Genomic DNA, 26,230 nt, shown 5'->3' on the forward strand with positions numbered 1-26,230 from the left:
GGCACTCTACGAAAATTTTGCCAACCTCGGTAGTTCCACACCTGATAGCTACCATCATACACTCCCTATACGGGTCATTAGATCCAGGCTCAAGCGAACATACTGGCTCTGTAAGCTATTCCCCCACTTCGAAAGTTGTAAGTTGCGATTGTTGTTGAGTAAATTGGAAAAAAAGATATATGTACATATTTTGAAGGATTGTAACAGCACCGGCCGTAAGTACCTCGTGTGAGGTTGCTGTTGTGGGATGCGGGAAAGTCTCGTATTCAGATTACGAAGACGACTCACTTAGGGTCTTGTTCACCCAGTATGCTGCAACATTGTCGCGGTCGTAGTCTTTCACAAGGAGAATCCAGAGCAACCCCTGATGTAACGAACCGAATACATCCATATGGGTCTTGGGTTTTCCTTCGTCACGGCAGTCATCTCGGGATATGCTGCTCCCAACACAGAAAAACGATACAATCACACACATATGTTCACAGAGGTAGCAGTCGCCGGGCGGAAAGCAGATGTTGTATAGTTCCTGGTCAATCCGTTGTGGAAGAACTCGCCGTCGTGGGATTGTCTAAATGTGATGTCTTAAGCAATGGCGTTCAGGCTCGCCGAAAAATGTAAGTCCCATATCATGGATCTAATATGAATCGGGATGTACTCATTGATATAAAAAGTCTCTTGAAAACTTCCCACAAACATCTCATAAAGGAAGGGAGTTTCTTTCTGGGTAGTTTTCAAGTGACTTTCTGATTAATAGGTAAGTCGAATTTCGATTAATCGACTTTTTGCAGTCGAAAGTCGACATTCGACTGGAGGGAAAATAGCATAATCCATAATCGATTATCTTGTGATCGATTTTCGATTTTCCCATAGATTTTACTTGACTTTGGCGGTTTTACAGCTTTCAGATAGCTACAAAAACAAAGGTTAATAAAATCAAAAAGTTGAAAGGAAAACTGAAATAATCTCCAGACCGAAAAATCACATTTATAGTTTGAGACCAAAATATAAAAGTCGAAAAATCGATTATTTCTTCTCTTTACCTATCCTCTATCACTCAGGTAACAATAGGAAATTAACAGGCTCTTCCAAAATAACACAATGCAAGCGCCTAAAAGTATACTTCTGTTTATTTTCTTTGCCATAAGTGCACCATTTCTTTTCTTTCGATCTAATTGAACTAGTAGTTCCTAACATCTTACCTTTATCATCGAAACCATGTGTTATTTCATGACCAATAACCACTCCAATACCACCATAATTCAGCGATTTTGGAAAATGTTGACTATAGAACAGGGGTTGTAAAATACCGGCAGGGAAAACTGGAAATAAAGAAAAGTTTTTTTTAAATACTATGTTTTCTTGAAGAATTACCTTAAAGTGAGGACTTACCAATATCATTCTTATTGGGATTATAAAATGCATTAACCACAGCTGGTTCCGTTGTCCATTTCTCTTTGTCCACCGGTTGTCGCAGAAGTTGCATGTTCTTTTCCGATTCCCATTTTAAAATACTTAAGACATTTTCCATAAAATTATCAGGAACTATAGTTAGCTTGAGGGGGAAGAAAATAAAAGGTAGAAACGTTTTGAAAGATATTGTTTAGATTTGAGGCAAAAAACACTACCAAAGCTCTAAAGCAGTGTCGACTAAGAAGGGTGAAGCCAGACATGTGAATGTATTCGAAACATTGGCAATTTATGACAGTGTGTTAGTAAGATTGCGTTAGAGCAGTGCCGAACAGCCATTTGTCGCTGCCCAGCAAACCAATCGTAACGACATCGTAACGAAATCGGAACAAAATTCGGACGATACGTCCGATATCTGATCCGAAATCGTAACGATATCTTAACGAAAGTTGTATGAAGTGGTTGACATAATTTCGGAACGAAATGTCGGAGCGACATCGGATCGATTTCGGTCCGATTTCGTAACGAAATCTGAAGAAAATCCTTGGGAAGTTCGGAAAGGAAATTTCTTTCCGACATTCGTTCCGAAATCGGAACGAAATCTGTACAAAATCTGAACTATTTCCTGTCCGAAAAATCGTTTAGAAATCGTAACGAAATCTGAACGACTTTGCTTCCGAAATTGTTCAGACTTGTCGGACATCAGACATTTGGTTTGCTGGGTGGTTACGAAGATTTTCGGCAAATTCACACACACACGATCCGAACGCAAAGAGAGTGTAAGAGAGAACAAATGTTGTGATTTGTTGTGGTTTTTTAGCATGCCTGCATACAATCTTACTAACACACTGTCATAAATTGCCAATACTTTGAATACATTTACATTTGTGGCTTCGCTCTTCTTGGTCGGCACTGCTCTAAAGCGTCAATCAGAACTGTTGAGTGAGCGATGTAAGTGTCAGTGATGTCAAGTTTTCTGATGAATTTTTCATGTAATTGTTGTAATAATTGTGATTTTATATCTTACCATTATTTTAAACTTACATTCACAAATTCTTTTTCCAACTCCTTGGCATCGGTTAAAATCTCCGGATAACCAATTCGTTCATTCATTGTATCCGCCTTCTCTTTGGCCACCGCCCGTGTTTCATCATCCATCCAATGATTCTCGGCCAGCAGCTCATTAAATGCTTCTCTTATGGTGTGTATCATTTCCAATGCTGTGTCTTTACTATTTTGATTGAAGTTGTCGCGAATGAACAGAGCTCCCACAGCCATACCCAATTTCTTATTAGTCCAATCGACACATTGTGACCATCGCACCCTCTCTGTTTGTATGCCCAATAGAATTTTACGAAATTCCACCCGTTCCTTTTGATAATCATCTATCATGTGATTCATAATGGACATCACCAAACGCCACATAACATAATTGTGTAGGGTTCGGGTATCAGTCTTCACCAGAATTTTACCCATTTCAATGAGATACGGCATGGCATAGCTAACAAGTTGTTCGTCTTTTTGCAGCTGGACATTATTACCAAGGGCGGTTTGTAGAAATAGCGTCCAATTTAGCTGAGGAACTTCAGCTTGTAATTCACTCAGCGTGATTTTGCGATATATGGCACTGGTATCATGACGATCCGCCTCAGGAAGTGTGGAATTAACCAGTTGGATTTCCAACTGGAGAACATCATTCAATTCTTCTTTGGCTGTTGTGGCATTGGCACCCATTAATATGGCTGTTTGGGTCATGTACTTGTGATAGGCTTTCAAATCATTTTCACTACTTGCTTTTAGATAGTAATCCCTAGAGGGTAATGCCAGGGGAAATTGGTCGATTTGCAGGATATGTATGGAGGAATTTTTATCATCTGCCCCCACATAGAGTTCAATGAGGACTGGTTCACCATAGACACCGCGCAATGTGCCTATCAGTTCTTCTATACTTGTATTTGGCGGCGACCAATTGGGTTCGATAACTGGCCAGCCACCCAGTGACTTGAGGACATTTTTTAAACGTCCTGCACCCACTTTGCGTATTTGGGCTAAAAGGAAAAGTTATTGAATTTTATTTAAGGATAAATGAGAGTTAAATGTTATTGGGTTTTCACTTACGTATATCGATACAACTTTTGTAGAACATTTTCGCTTTTATCGTTGCTTGATTATCGAGATCATTGATGGGTTCTTCTAGGACTCCTTTAAGTATAACCTGCTGTTGATCTGCCAGAACCTAAAATGGGAGTATACTATTTAAAAATATGGCTACACGAAGGAAGTAAATAAAATATAAATGGGACAACAATATATTTTGTTTTCACAGCTATATATTTTGTTGATGCAACCATAAACGTTTTTTGAAAAAAAAGAAAATCAAGTTTATTTGAGAGCAAAATATAAATAAAAATGTATTTAGTTGGGTTAATCTTATAATACATTGTTGGAACGACACATACATTATTGTTTTGACAACCATACATTTTGCTGATGCAACCATAAACGATTTTTTGAAAAAAAAACAGTTTATTTGAGCGCAAAATATAAATATATTGTTAAGCAAGTCTATTTGAGAGCAAAATATAAATGAAAATGTGTATAGTTGGGACAATCATACACATTGTTGGGACAACAATATATATTGTTTTGACAATCATATATTTGGTTGATGCAACCTTAAACGTTTTTGAAAAAATCAAGTTTATTGAGAGCAAAATATAAATAAAAATGTATTTAGTTGGGTTAACCGTATAATATTGTTGGGACGTCATATACATTATTTGATCAACCATAAATCAGTTATTGAGAGTAAAATATAAATAAAAATGTATTTAGTTGGGTTAATCTTACCACAAAAGTTTTTAAAAAACAATATATATTGTTGTTACAACCATATATACTGTTGTTACGACCATATATATCGTTTAATTAAATCTCTTTCGAGTTGAGCTGCTAGACCTTAGATATACATTGAAGTCTACCGAAGTCCCACACATACAACCATTACGCTACGTTTAACGGGTGGTTAAGCCGATCTTCAGGCGTATTAGGATGTTGTTTTGTGGCAGACGAAGGCAAAGCTTGGTAAATAGTATATATATCGCACTTCATTAGATAAATGCATATGCAAAATTATGTCAGTTAATTGAAACTCCAAACTTTTCCTATAGTCCTGCTTGGTAATCCCATTTTTCAATGTTTACAAATACTATGGTAAGTTCTATTCCTACGTCATTAGTAATTGATCCTCTATATCAGAAGATTTGTTTTTGATCATCAATTATTGTCTACTAAAGTTTTGACAAGTTGATGGTGGCTCAGAACGCTAAGACGCCGGCAACCTTGACACTCAGTTGTCGGAGACCCAGGTTCGAATCCCAGCCAGGCTCATGCTGAAATTATTTTTTTATTTTTGCCTTATTAAGGCGAAGGTCAATTGTAGTGATATTTAATTAAATCTCTTTCGAGTTGAGCTGTTAGACCTTAGATATACATTGAAAAATTTCTATTTTTATTTCAAACTCTTCTTTTAACTTACCTCAAAAGTGCTTATAGAACTTCGATCCTCTGGTATTATATGAACTTTATTCCATGTTCCGCAGGCGTATTGGAAAAAATTCTCACATGGATTCGCACTCGTGTCCATGGCTGATAATAAATAGGCCGCTATGACACAAATAATCTAAATCAGTTGATTTCTTAAATTCCATTTGACTTGCATTACTTCTTACCCGTTCTCACACATTCCTCTGTCAAACAGATGTCATCTTTTTCTGATATGAATTCTGAAAAAAATATAGAGAAATATTATGAAGACATTTTTCAACAAACAACTTAAGGGCTTTGAGGCGAGAAATGCTTGTTCCACTTTAAAAACATTTATAATGTTATCTAATTCTAATCTACATATGTGCTAGGGATAAAGTTTGGGCAATATCCTAGACCTGTATTGGCCCTTCATCTCAGATAGACACGGGAGAGCTCAATTTGCAATTGAAAAATATTTTTTCCGTACCCGAGAATTGCATCTGTCTGTAGGAGAAAGTCTTTAATCCCCGGCGAAGGCAATGATGGGTATTTGTGGAATTTTCAAGCCCATATCTCGGGAAGCATACATTTCCCAGAAAAAAACGATATATCGTTGGAATCAGTACAAAAACACAACATGTGGTACATTTCACCAAGAGCGGTAGCTAAAGGAAAGATGTTCCCTTCTAAACTGAAAAAAATGCAGCTGATGTTGTATGGGGGGCTTTGCCTCTACATATAGCTGTGAACTTAAATGTCAAATCACAGCTAATTCGCTCAGAAAATGTAACTGAAAACCACATTCCAACATTTATTTAAAAAAAAATTAAAATACCTAAAATCGGGCGGTTCGTTGGATGGACAGAGGAGATGCTCAACTTTTTCCTCTCCTTGTTCGTTTTCGCAGCTGCGTCAGTGGTACTTGATGATATTCCCTTTAGTTACTGACTGACGTCTTATAGATATGTTTAGTTCTTCCGAGAAGACACACGAGCCGTCCCTGTACACCTTGATATCGTAACCCGTACACCTTGATATAGTAACCCGTCACGTAACTATGGTTATGCACGGTCAATGAGGACGCCCCTACCAGAATTAGAGGAGAGTGTCACAGTTCGGCAGACATAGGCATCGTGTCACCTGGTCTGACAAATGACGTTATCTGGCAACCCGTAATTTCCCTTGGATCAGACCATCTCCCCATAATTGTCTCCATTAGCAGATCACCCGATTCCATCACCTCTGAACGCCGCACATTTGTCAATCATACGAAAACTGATTGGCCGAGTTTCAGAGAGTTCACCAATCCCGCTTCAGAGAACTGCCTAATCCTTCTGATGTTCGAGTAGCGGAAATGACGTTCCGAGACATCATCACTGCTGCAGCCGCTCGCCATATCCCTGCTGGTCGAATACCCGAAGTAAGACCAAACTTCCCAGCAGAGGCGACGGGATTAGCAAATGAGCGTGATGAGCTTCGTCGAGCCAACCCCAATGACCCCAGATTCAGGGAGCTGACACTGGAAGTTAGCAGGCTGGTCGGCGAGCATAAGCAGAACAAGTGGTCGAATAATGTGAAGAGATGCAAAATTGGTTAAGTCACTCTCGAACCCTGGAAGAAGGGAAGATAGGACCTCAGTCACGTTTGGCGATGTTACGTTGACTGACCCGAAGAGGTGCGCACGATATTTCAATAGACAGCTTGTCGAGCACCCCGATAGTGACAGGGCTAAGAGAAGAGTATTACGTCGCATCAGATCTCTTCCTGCCGAGGATGAACCACCACAGTTCACAATGGATGTTGATGTTGCCAATGCCACCAGGAACGCTAAATCATCCAAAGCGGTGGGTCCTAATGGAATCTCTATGGTAATGCTGAAGCAGCTGGGTGAGCCGAGAGTGGAGTATCTTACTAAAGTTTTCAACTTGTCACTAGCTACCCTCATTGTTCCCGAGTTCTGGAAAATGGACATGGTGGTCCCACTACGGAAGCCAGGCGAGGATGCCAGCAAAGGTGAATCGTACTGGCCGATTTCGCTTTTGTCTCCCGTAGCAAAGACCCTTGAGGCTTTAGTCCTCCCCAGTATCAGAAATAGCTATCAAGTTGCCGATCATCAGCATGGATTCCGTAAGCAGCACAGCACGACAACAGCGCTACACGCCATCTCCACATATATTTGACAAGGACTCAACCACAGACCGCCGTCTGATAGAACAGTGATGGTGCAGCTTGACTTATGAAAAAACTTGGATACAGTCAGGCACTCCTCGCTGTTTGAGAACATTGAACAGACTACCCTCCGGCCAAGATTGAAACGTTGGATAGCCAATTATATGTGTGGACGCCAGGCGTACGTGGAATTCAGGAACAAGAAGTCCAAACCCCGTAGAGTGAAACAGGGAGTTCCCCAAGGTTGGGTGATATCTCCGGAACTGTGTAACCTCTACCTCTCCAGTATTCCGCCCCCTCCAGAGGGCATCGAGATCGTAACGTATTCGGTAGTAGAATTCCGACCACAAACAGCCCCAAAATTTTAGGGGTCACATTCGACACTACATTCAAGTCGTGCGCACACGCCACAGCTATCAGCGACAAACTGAAAAGTAGGAACAAGGTCCCGAAGTCCCTAGACGGCTGCACTTGGGGTGCAGATAAAGAAACCTTATTGGTAGGTCGGTCTGTGGTTAGCTATGCGGCTCCAGTTTGGTCCCCGATACGACTTGGAAAAAGATTCAAACCTGTCAGAATGCCGCCCTGAGAACAGCATCAGGGTGCCTCCTCAAGTCTTCAGTGGACCATCTACATGAAGAGGCAAAGATTCTTCCAGTACAGCAACACAATGAGATGTTTTCGTTGTAGTAATTGCTTGGGTGTTACCGTGAGAGCCATTCCAATCACCATCTGGTGGGTAGGTCCGACACTTTCAGGCACATCAGCAAGGGTAACCACGCTCTAGAGGGAGAGGTCCAACGATATAACACCTAGATCTACATACATGCACGTCGAGCAGGTTTAAATAGAATTCACACGGATGCAGCTGCTAAGGCCATAGGCAAGTATAGTGTGAATAAAGTCCTCGGAGTACATCACCCATATATCGCAGCTGAGGAGCGTCAGCTGCTCGGGATATTGGGCGGAAGTCGATCGTGCTGTCCAACATATTTGCCCAGTATGCGGCATGGGCCCGCACGACACAAAGCACCTTTTAAACTGCCCGCCAAACCTACGCATCTAACTCTAGTGGATCTGTGGCTACATCCCATCGAAGCAGCCATTTTCCTGGAACTGGCGATAGACCCAGAGCCTGATTGAACAGAAAAACGAACATACTACTTAGTTGGCCCATTACAGAACCGAACTAAGAAAAGATCTCCATTCCTCTCTGTTTTTCGCTTGACTGTTTACCGCGTCTTTTCATTTCATCATCCACTTGTATGCTCCATCGAAGCTTAGGCCTGCCGATTCTGCGTGCACCGCAATGTTGCATGTATTCATACGCCTTTTTAGCGGGTTCATCATCGCTCATTCTCATGATATGGCCTAGCCAACGCAATCGTTGCATCTCGATGCGTTTAACTATATTCATGTCTTTGTATAGCTTATATGGCTCGTGGTTCATACGACGTCGATATTCACCGTCAACGCATATCGGCCCGTAGATCTTTCGAAGAAATTTCCTCTCAAACAGTGCTTGGTGTGTTATCTGCTGGCGCAAGTACCCATTCTTCGGAGCCATACATTAGCACGGGTAGTATCAGCGTTTTGTATAGTGTTATTTTTGTTTGACGAGATGTGGCTTTGTTTTTAAAATGCTTACTTAGACCATAGTAGCCTCTGTTGGCCAATACAATTCTTCTTCTTATTTCACAACTGATGTTGTTTGTTGTGTTTATGGCAGTGCCGAGGTAGACGAAGTTTTTAACTAACTCAAAATTGTAGGTATCAACATCCACAGTTGATCCGAGCTCTATGGACGCTTTGCGCGTCGACACCATCAGTTTGGTCTTTTCGCCGTTTAGCGCCAGACCCACTTTCGCAGATTCTGCTTCGACCTTCCTAAAGGTATCAGTTACTTCCTTTACTGATCGTCCCATGATGTGTATGTCATCAGCATAGGCAAGTAACATGTGGCTATTGGTGTAAATTGTGTCATTTCTTTTGACATTTGCATCTCGTATTACCTTTTCCAGCAAAATGTTGAATAGGTCACACGAAAGGCTGTCTCCTTGTCTGAAACCTCTTTTGGTACAAAATTCTTCGGAGAGGTTCTTTCCAATTTTAACTGAGGACCTAGTATCAGTTAAAGTCATCTTAAAAAGCCGGATGAGCTTTGCGGGCATACCAAATTCAGACATTGCATGGAATACCTTTGATCGGAGGGGACTATCGAAAGCTGCTTTATAATCGACAAAAAGGTGAAATGTGTCGATCTGCATCTCTTGGGTCTTCTCTAGGATTTGACGCAGGATAAATATCTGGTCAATGGTGGACTTGCCAGGTCTAAAGCCACATTGGTATGGTCCAATTATTTCGTTGACCATTGGCTTTAGTCGTTCGCACAATATCCCTGACACTATCTTATAGGCAATAGGAAGAAGACTTATGCCCCTATAGTTGGAGCATACAGTCTTATCTCCTTTCTTGTGGACGGGACATAGGATGCTCAGGTTCCAATCGTCGGGTACGCGTTCTTCCTGCTAGATGGTGCTAACTAGCTGAAGCATACACCTTATCAGCGCGTCGCCTCCGGTTTTAAACAGCTCGGCTGGTAAGCCATCGGCTGCTGCTGCTTCATTATTCTTCAGTCGGTTGATTGCTGTTTTTGCCTCATCTTGGCCGGGTGGTATACATTCTATACCATCTTCTGGGATTGGATCTGTGGTATCATCGTCTTCGCTACTATTGGATACCAGCAGATTTTAGAAATGTTCCTTCCATATCCTGAGCACGCTATCTGTATCTGTTACCAGATTACCTTGCTGGTCTCTACAGGAGGATTTGCCTGTACCAAAGGCATCAGTTTGATATTTCACTCTTTGGTAGAATTTTCGGACTTCATTCTGGCTCCTGTACATCTCGATTTTTTCACACTCCCGCTTTTCCATTTCTCTCTTTTTCTTGCGGAAAAGACGCTTCTCTTCTCTCCTGTTCTCCCGATTTCTCTCTCGTGCGCTACGCGTTGCTACTGATTATAAAGTAGCTCTATATGCCGCATTTTTCTCTTCCTGGTCATACCATGATTTCCTTTGTGGAGGTCTCTGGAATCCAAGTATGGATTTTGCGGCTGTTTGCATGGAGTGGGTAATATGTTGCCATTGTGTTGTTATGTTATCGGGACAAGGAGTGCTCGCGTTAAGCAATTGGGCTAGTTGAGTGGAATATGCTGTGGCTATCTGTTGTGTTTGCAGCCTATCGATGTCCAACTTCCGCGTTGAGTCTGTTCGTGCTTTATTTGCAACGTTTAGACGGGTACGTACCTTTGCTGCAACAAGGTAGTGGTCCGAATCAATGTTTGCGCCTCGGAACGATCGTACATCCAACACGCTGGATGAATGTCTTCCATCTATTACAACATGATCAATTTGATTACTTGTTCTTTGATCTGGAGACAGCCAGGTGCCCTTATGAATATCGAGATGAATAAATCTGGTACTGCTAACTACCATGTTTTTTGCAGCTGCAAAGTCTATCAGCCTCATACCATTGTCAGATGTTTCACTGTGGAGACTGAATTTCCCGACTGTTGGGCCAAAGATATTCTCCTTTCCAATTTTGGCATTAAAATCGCCCAGAATGATTTTAATGTCAAAGGTCATATGTTTCTTCTAAGCGCTCGTAAAATATATCTTTGGTCTGTTCGTCCTTTTCTTCAGTGGGAGCATGAGCGCAAATAAAGCTGATGTTGAAAAACGATCATACAAACATAATAATAATAATCACTGTTACAACAACAACATGGCTATGTCAGGCGAACTGTGAGATTCTTCGCTAATTCTTGTAGGGGCGTCCTCATTGATCGTGCAAAACGTAGATGAGCTATCAATCTGTTCAGCCAACACTACACTCCTTTGGTCGTTTCCGAGTTGTGGCAATCTCAGGTAAAGCACCAGATAAAAAATCATGGTATTCAAAATTGGTAGAGTTAAGTGACACATATAGAGGATTGGATACTTGGTCTTGGTTTGAACAAATGCTCTATATCTTAGTGTAAAGCAAAAATAATAATTTCCCAATTTTAATTCAGGTTGTCGAATACTTAATATATTATGCATATAATTAAACATTAATTATTCGCCTTTTTTCATTTCTTAAATTTGTTAATAAAATACCAACGACAAATTGTTTGCATTCTTTCTTATTAAATGTGCATTTGCAGAAAAACAACGCACACAGACACACATTTAAATTATCATTGACGCTTTTCATTCACAAGAATATGTAATGAAAATTATACTCCACATAGTCTTATGACATTCTTGGAAAAAGTGAAGAGCATTTATTTTAATCAGTCACTGAGAGGTTTTTTTATGACAACTTCCTTCCACTTCCTTGTTGTTACCTATCTTCAGTTAAATAATTTTGATGATTATTTTATGTCACCACATGTCGGATGTATGCTGCACACAAGAAGAATCAAAACTCGTAAGTAGACAAACCTCCCATAAATATGTTTAAAAGTATAAAAAGTATGGAAAAAAAATCTTTTACCTCAAAACTGATGAGAATTTATGCAGATTCTAAAGAGGTTTTAACGATTACAGTGAAAACATTAATGCTTTTTGCCTTCTGAAGTATAAATGTGTACTTTAAATCAGCTTATGACTTTCTCATTACAAAAATTCAATATATCATTGTAGTATTTAAAAGTATTTAAGATGTAATAACCTATGGGATGTTCAAAACATGTTTAATATCAATTTTTGTTATATTAAATAATAAATTATTATTTGTATCTATATGTAAAAATTTGGCAAAATGATTCTTATATTCTTGTGACAAAATATATATATATATATATATATATATATATATATTTATGATTTTTTAAGGCTTCGACTTATCGGGCTATAAGGTCTAAAGATTATTTATTTCATTTTTCTATCCGACGTTTCGTTGGGATTTTCCTACATTTTCAGGGATAACTTTTTATTAAAAAATAATCTCTCGTCAGTTTTACATCAAAATTAAATTAATTGTAGGCTTGTTGAAAAAACGACACAACAAATGGAATAAAAATAAAAGCAAAAATAATTAAAAATATGGATATAAATATCACAGTAGTCTTAATACTAAAATCACAGACGTTAAAAATACGAAGTAAATAGTCGTATTTTTAGAAAATTTTAGATTTTTATATTTTTTCTCTCCTATTCTGGCCCACAGAATCCAACCGCGCAAAAATAAAGGATACAGTCAATTACAAACATGTACCTAAGATTTCAATAAACAACTTTCTAGAACATATAAAGATTCTAAGAACGGTTCATCAACCTCAAAATTCGATTATTTTAAATCATTCTTTCCTGTTCAGATCCGTAAATAACAAACCTTTCAAATTTCCTTGAGTATTGAATAGTTTGTTATTTCCAGACCAGGGGGAACCATTAATAATAATTTTATTGTTTGCGAATTTCAGCTTAAATAATAATTTCCTAGAATCTTTATATGTTCTAGAAAGTTGTTTATTGAAATCTGAGGTATATTTTTGTAGTTAACTCCATCCTTAATTTTTGGGCGGTTTGGTATCTGTAGACCAGAATAGGGGAAAAAGGTATAATAATCTAATATTTTCAAAAGTTGTTGGCTATTGTCGCATTTAAGAAGCGGTCATAGACATTTCGTATGTTCCAAAAAGTTGTTTGCTGATATCTTTGCAACATTATTGTGTTGATTGTTTTCTTGAATGTTGAACTGTTTAATATCTATCGAGCGGAAACCAAGAAAAGAGGATAAAAATCGCATTTGTTTTGCTATTTTGACAATTAAGAACCGTTTCTACAGAGTTCGTATGTTCTAGAAAGTTGTTTACTAAGGTAAGGTATATTTTTCTAGTTGGTTGTTTGCTTCTATTTATTATAATGGAAATTTGACATTGACGATTTCGACCTTGAAGATAAGGTTGAAAGGATTTTATGTGTTCACGATTATTATTTTTTAGGACGAGAGCTACAACTTTGCTTCCACGAGTAAACCCAAATTCTTAGCGGTTTAGAAGATATGTGGCTGACAAAATGATCCCTTTTGACATCAAAGCCTCAGGTCTTTCGGGGCCCATAACCGCGAAAGTTGAAGTGATAGGGAAAAACGCCGAGACACGTGTCTTCTTATTTATGGCATTGTATCACGCTGTGGTGTCAGAATATGGTTAATAAACCATGACTCGAAAAATTACACACAGTGTAACCTACAGTTAATTTAATTTTAATGTAAAAGTGACGGCAGATTATTTATTAATAAAAAAAATAAGAAGTTGGAAAATCCCAACGAAACGTCGGATAGAACAAGTAAAAAAGTGTCAGTCGACTTTGCCGACGGAGATATACCCTCTACCTACTTGAATTGAAACACTTGTTTTCAGAAAAGTATGTATTTAGCAATGAACGTAAACAAACAAATCGATTCTCGTACCAATCACACAACGCCACAAACTTTTAAGCTTCTCTGAATCTTTTCATTCTCACAACCAAAACAAAACCACAAACTTTTCAATGTAAAAAGATGAATACTGTACGATTGCTGAAATGTAATTTCGGCTATGGTTTGCCAAATTGTTCCACTCACTAGCGAAAAAAAAAAGTTGGCAAACATTTACTGTGCGAAATGATTAGCGACACACTCAGTCACACACACATTTGATTGCTTAACAACCCTCCTATCGCTAAAATCAACACACTGAACATACTACGTGGTTGAGGTTGATGTTTTCAACCACCAAACGAATCATTCATTGATTGAATTGTTCATGTGTTTTGAACTTTTTCGTTTTCTATCTGTTGTTGTGGAATTGCGAACTTTTCGATATTCGTTTGTTCGCACTCACGAATGTAAACAAAACTAAACTAAACAGCGAGTTCGGTCAACGTGGGTTATGTTTCGTTTTGTATTGTTCCTATGGAAAATACGAAACGAAACGATTGGAAATGCTATTTGAAGTATTTTTACGTACGCTGGTATTTAGAGGGTTTTTGGAATTTTTGATGTACGAAGTTGCCGACAAAAATATGTATTTGGATTAAAGCTCAAAAGTTTTGCAGGGGTGGTACCTAAAGGAATAGACCGACATAGTCAATTTTAGAAGTGGGAGGATATCGCGGGATGGAAATCGCGACCGCCACTAATTTTAGTTGGTCACATTATAATTTAGACCTTTTGGAGCATTATATCAGGAAACATGGACTTGCCCACGAAAAACATAATATTGCTGTAAACAGGGCCACTAGGAGTATCTTCGGTGAAAATCTCCAAAGGATCATCGAAAAGACCCTTAAACGTACAAAAATATTGGACATTTGTGTGGATTTTACCCCAAGGAGTTGACCGATAGGGCCCACTTTTGCACGTAAACTAAGTTTCGAGATGCAAAGTTTGGACCAAATCGGTTGCTCCGTTTGTAAGATATCGCGCGTACCATTTTAGCGAATATTTTCGGACTTTTATGAGGAAGCTACCGGAAGGAGTGGACCTATAAGCACCACCGTCGATTTTTTTAATATTCGAAGAAATATTACGCAGTATTCGCTATGAAAGTTGTCGTGCGCGTGGCTGGTGGTGAAATTCGAAGGTGGTGCTTGTTGACCGTAGCTGTTTTTACAGCATTCGAGTCATTTTCCCAAGAAGTATGGACTTGCCACTCATTAAACTTGTACCATCGTAATAGGGTCATTAAGGTATCAAAATAAATCAAAACGATTCGGGATGAGTTCCTAAACTGCACTTTTCCGAAATTTTGTGTGGGAGGTACCCGAAGGACTTGATAGTCCATATTATAACCATGATCTATGTATGCTAGAAATATCACAATGTGCACAGTATGGCCCAAATCGGTTGCTGCCTTCGAGAGTTATCGTGCGCACAAATTTTCCGAACATTTTCGAACTTTTGTGGGGGAGGTACCGGAAGGAGTGGACCGCTATAACCCATCTTCGAACTTAAACTATGTTTGGACAAAATATTACAAAAACCAAATTTTGGATCGAATCGGTTAATTCGTTCGAGAGTTATTGTGCGTTCCAGCCAGCCAGACAGACGGACATGGCTAAATCAACTCCAAATTGTCTGAAACAGATTTCGTCCAAACATACTTGCCCGTATGAAAGTGTATAACAACAAGTAAAAAAATATCAGTCGACATTGCCGACGGAGATATACCCTTAGCCTGTGTGGATTGAAATACTTTTTTCCAAAAAAAACTTACGTATTTAGGGGGGTTTTCAAAACAATATGGATAGGATTAAAGCGACAATATTTAGAGTACCATTTTAGCGAATATTTTCGAACTTTTGTGGGGGAGGTATCGGAAGGTCCACTCCTTTCACCTTCGAATTTCATCTAATATTCGAAGAAATATTACGATATCCAAAGTGTGGACGAACGCAGTATTCCGTTCGAGCTCTCCAGTCACTACATATGGTGCCATAGGGGGTTTTACAACTTTTTTCTCAAGAAGTATGGACTTGCCCTTGAAAGAACTTTTACTGTCGTAGACAGACGGAAGGACATGGCTAAATCAACTCCAAATTGTCTGAAACACATTTCGTCCCAACATACTTGGGGTCTAAAACCATTATTTCGATGAGGCACATTTTGCCCGTATAAAAGTGTATATTCCCTCGTTAGCATAAATGCTGAGGGTATAAAAATAGTCTTTATTTTCATTGATTACGAAGACCTTATAGCCCAATAAGACGAAGTCTTAAAAAATCATAAACAAAATTTCAAAAGGTCGAAAAACTTTAAATAAAATAAAACAATTTTGCTAAAAAATAATTTTGTTCTAAAGACAAGGTACAATCGAACTTCTCCATAACAAATATTTCTCTTTTACAAATTGATTAAAAAAGTACAAATATTGCATTTTCCCTATAAAGCATTAATTTTTATACCCTCCACCATAGGATGGGGGTATATTAAGTTTGTCACTACGTTTGTAACTACTCGAAATAATCATTGTAGACCCCAAAAAGTATATATATTCTTGATCAGCGTGCAATTCTACATCGATATAGCCATGTCCGTCCGTCTGTGGAAATCACTCTAGCGTCCGAACGGATTGACGTAGGTTGATGAAATTTTGGGAAAATATGTTATATTTACGTAGTTATATTACTTTTGGTATTGAAAGCGGGCTATGTAGGTCCACGCTTTCGTATAGCCCCCATACAAAATGACGCGTCGTCGTTTTAAGGAATTTTTAAGATATTTGGCCCATTTTACCACCGAATTGGTTGTAATTTGGTACTTTGTGTCTCCAGAGGCCAAAAAAAATTCCTACCAAAGTTGGGTTATATAGGTCCACGTTTTGGTATAGCCCCCATATAAGACCCCTTATAAATTACGCGTCATTTTAATAGATTTTGAATGTATTAGACCCATTTGACCAAAGAATCGGTTGTAACTTTGTATTTTGTGTTTCCAGAGGCTAAGAAACATTTCTACCATAAAATGTTTATATAGGTCCACGTGTTGATATAGCCCCCATAATACAATATCTCCCGATTTTCGATATTTTGAACGTTTTAGCCTCATTATCACACCGATATGGCTGAAATTTGGTATTTAGTCTTCTTTAGGCGTATAAAACTATCCCCCAGAAATTTGTTGGTATAGGTCCACGCCATCATATAGCCCCCATAGAACGGTACCTTCCGAATTTCGGTATTTTGAAGGTTGTGGCCACATTAATCCACCGAAATGGCTGAAATTTGTGGTGGAGGGTATAAAAAGTTCGGCCCGACCGAACTTAACGCTTTTCTTAGTTGTTCTTCTTTAGCAGCTACTTTATAAAGAAGTTCCACAGTATATGATCGAATATTTTCAAATTTAACACGTTTCTGTTAATTTGCTTATCTTCTCACAAATATTACCTAATTCTACTTTTATACAAAACAGGTGACTTTAGTGGAAATTGATTAATTAATGACCCTTTTAATAATCACTTTATTCTTAATATCGAAGCTTAACACAAAGAGTGTGTATAAATTGACAATAAACAATAAATAAATGTGAAATATTATCTGATATTTTTTGTGAATATTTGAATAAATTTCGCAATGATTCTTATCATTAACAAGACTATTGTTTTTTTTTTAATTTAATTTGCACAACAGGTTTCTGAATTCGAGCCCCTTTTTATACAAATTAATTATTATAAATTTTGCATGAACAACAACAAAAATTTGTTGTGGTTCTAAAATGATAAAAAATTTACAATACAGGTTGGTATCATTTTGGAAGTACGGATGACCACACTTTTACAACCAAAAAATATAAACGAGATATGCATATTACTTTATATAAACTTATTTCACTTGGAAATATCTCTGACATCCTTCCTTCATAGAAATATATTAGTCGGCATTGTCAATAGCTAAATACCCTCATAGTATGACTTATAAAAAACAACAAGTATCAGTCGGTTTTGCCGAAAGAGATATAGCCTCAGCCTATGTGAATTGAAACTTTCATCTACGGACTGATCGAATGTATTTAGTATCTTTTCAGAATTTTGTGTCCCTTTTTGGACATTTGAACTTGCCGACAAAAATGTGGATTAGGATTAAAGTTCAAAAGTGTTGCGGAGGAGGTACTTGAAGGAATGGTCCGATATAATCCATTATTGAAGTGAATCTTATTTTGGGAGTCATATCTTTTCGATAGATATCGCGCCCACTAGTCATTTCAGTGGGTCATCGTATAACTTTTAGACCAGTATGCCAGGAAGCATGAACTTGTCCACGGAAAACATAATGTCGCTGTACAACGAACAGCATCGGTATACATTTCCACAGGATCTTCGAACAGACTCTAAACTGCACTTAGAAACAAATGTTGAACTTTTGAGGTCGAGGTACCCTAAGGAGAGGACCGATATGTGCCATTTTAGAAGTCAAAAAAAATTTGGACAAAATATTAGGAGATCCAAAGTTTGGACCAAATTGGTTGTCGCGTTCAAGAGATATCGTGCATACCATTTTAGTGACATTTTTAAATATTTGGGGGGAAGTACAGGAAGTTGTGAAACGGTATTGCCCATCTTCGAACTGAAACAAAGTTTGGACAAAGCATGACGAAGAACAACATTTGTACCAAATCGGTTGATCAGTTCGAGAGTGATATGGTGCCATAGGTGTTTTTTGTACACCTTTTGGGCTGTTTTCTCAAGAAGTATGGACTTGCCCCTAAAAAACTTTTAGCGTCGTAATGGCGGCAACGAATGCAAATTGCTTCAACAAAAATCAAAGTGATTCGAGAGCAGGTCTTAAAGTGAATTTATCCGAAACTTTGTGTGGGAGGTACCCGAAGGAATAGACAAATATAGTAAATATTAGGATATGTAAAGTGTGGACCAAATAGGCCACTCCCTCTAAGAGTTATCGTGCGCACAATTTTCCCGAACATTTTTGAACTTTTTGTGGGGCAGGTAAATGAAGAAGTGGGCCGATGTGGCTTATCTTCTAACATAAACTAAGTTTGGACAAATTACTACTAAGGCCAAATTTTGGACCGAATCGGCAAATCCGTTCGAGAGTTCTCTTGCGCTCCAACCACCATAAACGGTGTCATAAGGGTTTTTTGCTCCTATTTTCTCAGGAAGTATGGATGTGCTCCTGATTAAACTTGAACCGCCGTATGAGGGGACCTGAGTACAAGTTGTTGCAACAAAAATCAAAGCGTATATAACCCATGGAGTGGACCTATATAACCCATCTTCGAAATTAAACTAAGTTTGGGCAAAATATTACGAAAGCCAAATTTTGGACGAAATCGGTTAATCCGTTTGATAGTTATCATGCGCTCCAGCCAGACAGACGGACGGATATGGCTAAATCGACTCCAAATTGTCAGTTTTCGTCAAAACATACTTGGGGTCTGAAACCATTATTTCGATGAGGCCCATTTTGCCCGAATGAAAGTGTATAAAAAGAGGAATTATAGACTTAATTGTTCTAAATTCCTGCGTAATTTTAGGCGTTTCTATTATAGGTGTCATAAATATAGTTATGTTCCTTTAAACATCGCCAAAATAACTTTTGTTTGTTGTGGCACCTGACGTTCTTAAGCTCCTATAGACGGACGCATTCACACAATGGTTGTTTATGGCATCTTCGATTGTATCTGTGTGAATGCTCGCCAGAGTATACGAAGGGCTGACTTCCGAAACGTCAGTTGATTTGTATTCGTTCATGAAACTAGGGGTTCTTAGCTCGAGTTCCATACTAGAGAAATTTTATGAAATTGCAGTAGTGGGGAACTCTAAGAACCCCTAGTTTCATGCACGAATACAAAGCAACTGACGTTTCGGAAGTCAGCCTATGTGTTGCAGTACGCGAAAAATCTTGGTTTCCATATGCATATGGTCAACTGATGGCATGATGAGGCACCTGTTGCAGTTTTTACAGGTTTCAATGTCATTCCATTGTACTTATATATGCGGACCACACTGGCTCATACATACATACGTATGTATGTATATAGTCAACATGATTGTCTTATAATATTGTAAATTTCTCGCTCAAAAATTACCGACTATTCTCGGTTAAAGATGAGTTCCGTCTTTCACCAATGACATTAGGGAAAGTACCCGACGCCATAATTGTACAATCATTCGAAAACGTAACGATCTGTATGGAGGGGGTTGAACACTGGAAATGTATAGGTTAAATAGTTCCACCTTGAGGAACTCCCGGTTTGATTCTACGGGGCTAACGTCAGAAGGGTTGGACTGTTCTCTGAATCGGTGATTGCTTAACCATAATAGACGATAACCCCCGATTTTCGGTTTAAGGTTCTCAGTGGTCACGAAACTTATCCAGCAAAAATCGTTAACATAGGTCCATGTTTTTGTATAGCCCCCATTAACGGTACCTCTCATTCGGTATTTTTAGGATTTTAGCTAGATTTTTTAACCGAACTAGCTCTAATTTGACATTTGAGGCTCTCAGAGGTCATCAAACTTATCCACCAAAAATCGTCAATAAAGGTCCATGTTGTTGTATAGCCCCCATATAACGGCACCTCCCGATTTTCGGTATTTTGAGGGTCTTAGCTGCATTGTTTGACGTAACTATCCTTAGCTTGACATTTGAGGTTGCCTGAAGTTAAAAAGCTTCTCAAGATATGGCCCCAATATAAAGGTACCACCTGGTTGAACACATTTTTTTAGATTAGGTAATTTTGGCGAAACATTTTTACATTCGTGTCATAATTTGCTCTTTTGTTATTATTGTTATATCCTCAGCATTTATGCTAACGAGGATATATGTATACACTTTCATACGGGCAAAATGTGTCTCATATAAATAATGGTAGTAGACCCCAAGTATGTTTGGACGAAATCCGTTTCAGAAAATTTGGAGTTGATTTAGCCATGTCCGTTCGTCTTTCTGTGTGCCTGTCTGGCTGGCTGGTGCGCACGATAACTCTCAAACGGATCAACCGATTCGGTCCAAAATGTGGATTTGTTAACATGTTGTCCAAAATAGTTTAAGTTCGAAAATGGGTTATATCGGTCCACTCCCTTCAGGTACCTCCCCCATAAAAGTTCGAAAATGTTCGGAAAATTTGTGCGCACCATACCTCTTGAAGGGAAAAACCGATTTGGTCCATACCAAGGCACATTTATATAAGTGACAGTCAGCTGTATTTTTACCTATTTTTGTAAATTTGGTTTTCAAAATGTAATTTGAAACTTCAAAATTTGTTACCATAAAATACTTCTTTTCATCGTAACCGTGTAATAAAAAGAACCTACGGCAGTTTTCAATCCTTTATTTTTACATTCTGATTCAAATTTGTTCTATTTTAGAGGATTTAAAAAACGTATTTATGTTTTCTTGAGAAAATTTTTAGAACGTTCCTATTATTCAATATTTTCTTTGACATTAAAAGTTCAAGTTGGGTGACGTAGGGGATGAATGATACCAAGCAACGGTCTTGACCGGCTTTAACATGGCAAAGCCCAGGATTTATCTTGGTCCCTCTTTCATCTCAAGTGGACACTGACCTCCCCGTGGTGTCACCTGGGGAACTGCCTTTAACACCCGTTAAAGGTAGTGAGCTAACATGTGCCGCGCGTTGGGTTTGGGCGTCGGGTTAGTAACCCTCCCCTAGAAAAAACATCCTACTATGAAAAAACGAAAGAAAAGAAAAACAAACCCCACTAAAGTTTACGAACCCCGCAAACGTTTTAAGGACCATGATCTGCGAATCTGCACCTGGAATGTTCGCACTCTTTATAGAGAAGGTGCAGTCTTCGCATTGGCAGACGTACTTGAAAAGTACAAGGCCGATATTACTGCCATACAGGAAATACGATGGATTGGGAAAGGCGTCACAACAACACCTAAAGGTGAAGCACTGTATTATAGCTGCCATGACGTAAAGCATGAGTTTGGTTGCGGATTCGTAGTTAGTCGGAGACTAAAACATCTGGTATCCAGCTTCACCCCAGTGAATGAAAGACTTGCTGCAATTCGAATAAAAGCTAAATTCTTCAACATCAGCTTTATTTGCGCTTATGCTCCCACTGAAGAAAAGTACGAACAGACCAAAGACATATTTTACGAGCGCTTAGAAGAAACATATGACCGTTGCCCTGCCCATGACATTAAAATCATTCTAGGCGATTTTAATGCCAAAATTGGAAAGGAGAATATCTTTGGCCCAACAGTCGGGAAATTCAGTCTCCACAGTGAAACATCTGACAATGGTATGAGGCTGATAGACTTTGCAGCTGCAAAAAACATGGTAGTTAGCAGTACCAGATTTATTCATCTCGATATTCATAAGGGCACCTGGCTGTCTCCAGATCAAAGAACAAGTAATCAAATTGATCATGTTGTAATAGATGGAAGACATTCATCCAGCGTGTTGGATGTACGATCGTTCCGAGGCGCAAACATTGATTCGGACCACTACCTTGTTGCAGCAAAGGTACGTACCCGTCTAAACGTTGCAAATAAAGCACGAACAGACTCAACGCGGAAGTTGGACATCGATAGGCTGCAAACACAACAGATAGCCACAGCATATTCCACTCAACTAGCCCAATTGCTTAACGCGAGCACTCCTTGTCCCGATAACATAACAACACAATGGCAACATATTACCCACTCCATGCAAACAGCCGCAAAATCCATACTTGGATTCCAGAGACCTCCACATAGGAATTCATGGTATGACCAGGAGTGTCGTGCTGCTACCGAAGAGAAAAATGCGGCACATAGAGCTACTTTACAATCAGTAGCAACGCGTAGCGCACGAGAGAGATATCGGGAGAAAAGAAGAGAAGGGAAACGTCTTTTCCGCAAGAAAAAGCGGGAGTGTGAAAAAATCGAGATGTACAGGAGACAGAATGAAGTCCGAAAATTCTACCGAAGAGTGAAACATCAAACAGATGGCTTTGGTACAGGCACATCCTCCTGTAGAGACCAGCAAGGTAATCTGGTAACAGATACAGATAGCGTGCTCAAGATATGGAAGGAACATTTCTCCAATCTGCTGGTATCCAATAGTAGCGAAGACGATGATACCACAGATCCAATCGCAGAAGATGGTATAGAGTGTATACCGCCCGGCCAAGATGAGGTAAAAACAGCAATCAACCGGCTGAAAAATAATAAAGCAGCAGGAGCCGATGGCTTACCAGCCGAGCTGTTTAAAACCGGAGGCGACGCGCTGATAAGGTGTATGCATCAGCTAGTTAGCACCATCTGGCAGGAAGAACGCGTACCCGACGATTGGAACCTGAGCATCCTATGTCCCGTCCACAAGAAAGGAGATAAGACTGTATGCTCAAACTATAGGGGCATAAGTCTTCTCCCTATTGCCTATAAGATAGTGTCAGGTATAATGTGCGAACGACTAAAGCCAATGGTCAACGAAATAGTTGGACCATACCAATGTGGCTTTAGACCTGGCAAGTCCACCATTGACCAGATATTTACCCTGCGGCAAATCCTAGAGAAGACCCAAGAGATGCAGATCGACATATTTCACCTTTTTGTCGATTATAAAGCAGCATTCGACAGTCCCCTCCGATCATAGGTATTCCACGCAATGTCGGCTTTGTAAGATGACTTTAACTCATACTAGGTCCTCAGTTAAAATTGGAAAGAACCTCTCCGAAGAATTTTGTACCAAAAGAGGTTTCAGACAAGGAGACAGCCTATCGTGTGACCTATTCAACATTTTGCTGGAAAAGGTAATAAGAGATGCAAATGTCAAAAGAAATGACACAATTTACACCAATAGCCACATGTTACTTGCCTATGCTGATGACATACACATCATGGGACGATCAGTAAAGGAAGTAACTGATACCTTTAGGAAGGTCGAAGCAGAATCTGCGAAAGTGGATCTGGCGGTAAACGGCGAAAAGACCAAATTGATGGTGTCGACGCGCAAAGCGTCCATAGAGCTCGGACCAACTGCGGAAGTTGGTACCTACAATGTTGAGGTAGTTAAAGACTTCGTCTACCTCGGCACTGCCATAAACACAACAAACAACATCAGTTGTGAAATAAGAAGAAGAATTGTATTGGCCAACAGATGCTACTATGGTCTAAGTAAGCAATTTAAAAACAAAGCCACACCTCGTCAAACAAAAATAACACTATACAAAACGCTGATACTACCCGTGCTAATGTATGGCTCCGAAGCATGGGTACTTGCGCAAGCAGATAAGGCAGTGCTTGGTGTGTTTGAGAGGAAAATTCTTCGAAAGATCTACGGACCGATTTGCGTTGACGGTGAATATCGACGTCGTATGAACCACGAGCTATACATGAATATACTCGTAGTTAAGCGTATCGAGATGCAACGATTGCGTTGGCTAGGCCATATCATGAGAATGAGCGATGATGAACCCGCTAAAAAGGCGTATGAATACATGCCACATGGCGGTGCACGCAGAATCGGCAGGCCTAAGCTTCGATGGAGCAAACAAGTGGACGAAGAAATGGAAAGGCGCGGTATTCCAAAAAGTCAAGCGAAAAACAGAGAGGAATGGAGATCTTTTCTTAGTTCGGTCTATGGAACACATGCTCGGTAATGGGCCAAATAAGTAAAGTAAGTATTAAAAGTTCAATAACAACAATGTTTTTTTTTTAATTTGTTAGTTTGTAATTCATGCATCTGCCTTATATAAATATGCCTTGGTCCATACGTTGGACATCGTGAAATTTCTAACAGACTTAGAAGAGGTTCCAATATGGACTCAAGCGGCTACCTCCCACACAAAATTTCGGAAAACTTGAGTATAAGACCAGCTCTCGAATTGCTTTGATTTTTGTTGTAATAACTTGTATTTACTGTCCCTAATAAGACGGTACAAGTTTCATCAGGGGCAAGTCCATACTTTCTGAGAAAATAGCCTGAAAGCTGCAAAAAACCCCCTATGACTAGAGGTGGGCGATTGTCGTGTTCGTGGCACTAGAAAACACGAAACAACAAGTACGCACATAAACAACTACACCACTTTAGCGACGACTAAGTACTAAACCCTTTAGCTTTGCTGTGTCGTGTTTTCTAGTGCCACGAAACACGACAATCGCCCACCTCTACCTACGACACCGTGTGTAGTAGTTGAAGCGAAAGATTGCTCTCGAACGGATCTGCCGATTCGGTCCAAAATTTGGCCTTCATAATATTTTGTCCAAACTTAGTTTAAATTCGAAGACAAGCCATATCGGTCAACTCCTTCAGATACCTTCCACTCGAAAGTTCAAAAATGTTCGGAATAATTGGGCGCACGATAACTCTTGATGGGAGTGACCGATTTGGTCCATACTTTACTCATCCTAATATATCTACCAGATATAGATCAGGTTCGAACATGCAATATATTTGTCCATTCCCCTGGGTACCTCCCACACAAAATTTCGGATATGTTCAATTTAAGACCTGCTCACAAATCACTTTGATTTTTGTTGAAGCAACTTGCATTCGCTGCTTCAATTACGACGGTATCATTTTTTCAGGGGTAAGTCCATGCTACTTTAGAAAACAGCCCGAAAGGTGTAAAAACCCCTATGGCACCATATGTAGTGGCTTGAGAACCTTCGTCATATTTTGTCCAAACTTAGTTTCAGATCCAAACTTTGGATCTCCTAATATTTTGTAAAAATTTAGTTTAACATTAACTAAAATTGCGGATATTGGTGCTCTCCTTAGGGTACCTCCTCCACAAAAGATCAATATTTTTGTTTAAGTGCAGTTTAGGGTCTATTAGAGGATCCGTGGATAAGTCCATAATTCCTGTTATACGGGTCCAAAAGTTATACGATGACCCACTGAAATGACTATTGGGTGCAATATCTATCGAAAAGATATGACTTCCAAAATGAGATCCACTTCCACAATGGACCAAGTCGGTCCATTCCATTAAGTACCTCCTCCGCAACCTTTTAGAACTTTAATCCCAATCCACATTTTTGTCGGCAAGCGCGAACGTCCAAGAAGGGCCACAAAATTCTGAAAAGACCCTAAATACATTCGATCAGTCCGTAGATGAAAGTTTAAATTCACATAGGCTGGGGGTATATCTCTGTCGGCAAAACCGATTGATACTTTACTTTTTTCATGAGCCATTTCTCAATCATACTAATGGATAAAATCCTCCCTCCTATAATGGTGGAACATCCTCGTTTTGTCTGAAGCCACCTAATAAAATTTCCTTTCATTTAATGTTATAAATAATCAACCAAGCAAACCACAGTCCTTCATATATCTTCTCTCTTTTATTTCCGGATATATTAAAAGGATGTGTGTATGTGAATATTTGATGTGAGTGTAGGAAGGATACCAGCAGTAATCTGACAAGTGACAGCCCATTCCAAGCACAACACTTAAAAGACGAACGAATGAACGAGTGAACATCCATAATCGTACATTGTCTCGTAAATGACTTAAACGATTTGTGGGTGTCATAAAGTTGGGTTGTTGAATGACAGTTACCGGTGATGGAGGGAGAGAGGGAGGAGAAAAGCTGAGTGTAAGCTACCTCTTATCGGGATCACATATTAACGTTTATATGGTTGTGTATTTTTTCTATTCAAAAGAGGTGCCGTAGTGGGGT

At 39.2% G+C, this 26,230-nt stretch overlaps 1 protein-coding gene across 14 annotated transcripts in view; it reads right to left on the bottom strand.

Annotated features, from left to right (window-relative positions):
- Nep1 (M13 family metallopeptidase neprilysin 1) overlaps window positions 1-26,230 on the bottom strand; it is a 97,968-nt gene that overhangs the window by 16,852 nt on the left and 54,886 nt on the right. For all 14 annotated transcript variants that reach the window (XM_073977658.1, XM_073977656.1, XM_073977643.1 and 11 more), the window contains 6 exons: window positions 5,139-5,192; window positions 4,946-5,073; window positions 3,526-3,643; window positions 2,452-3,455; window positions 1,390-1,552; window positions 1,200-1,319 (listed from right to left, as the gene is read on the bottom strand). In XM_073977658.1, coding sequence (XP_073833759.1) covers window positions 1,200-1,319; window positions 1,390-1,552; window positions 2,452-3,455; window positions 3,526-3,643; window positions 4,946-5,073; window positions 5,139-5,192 — 1,587 coding nt within the window. The remainder of the gene's footprint in view (window positions 1-1,199; window positions 1,320-1,389; window positions 1,553-2,451; window positions 3,456-3,525; window positions 3,644-4,945; window positions 5,074-5,138; window positions 5,193-26,230) is intronic.

This window comes from Musca autumnalis, unplaced genomic scaffold (genome assembly GCF_047663935.1).
Source record: "Musca autumnalis isolate F117 unplaced genomic scaffold, ASM4766393v1 scaffold_3, whole genome shotgun sequence".
Taxonomy (NCBI): domain Eukaryota; kingdom Metazoa; phylum Arthropoda; class Insecta; order Diptera; family Muscidae; genus Musca; species Musca autumnalis.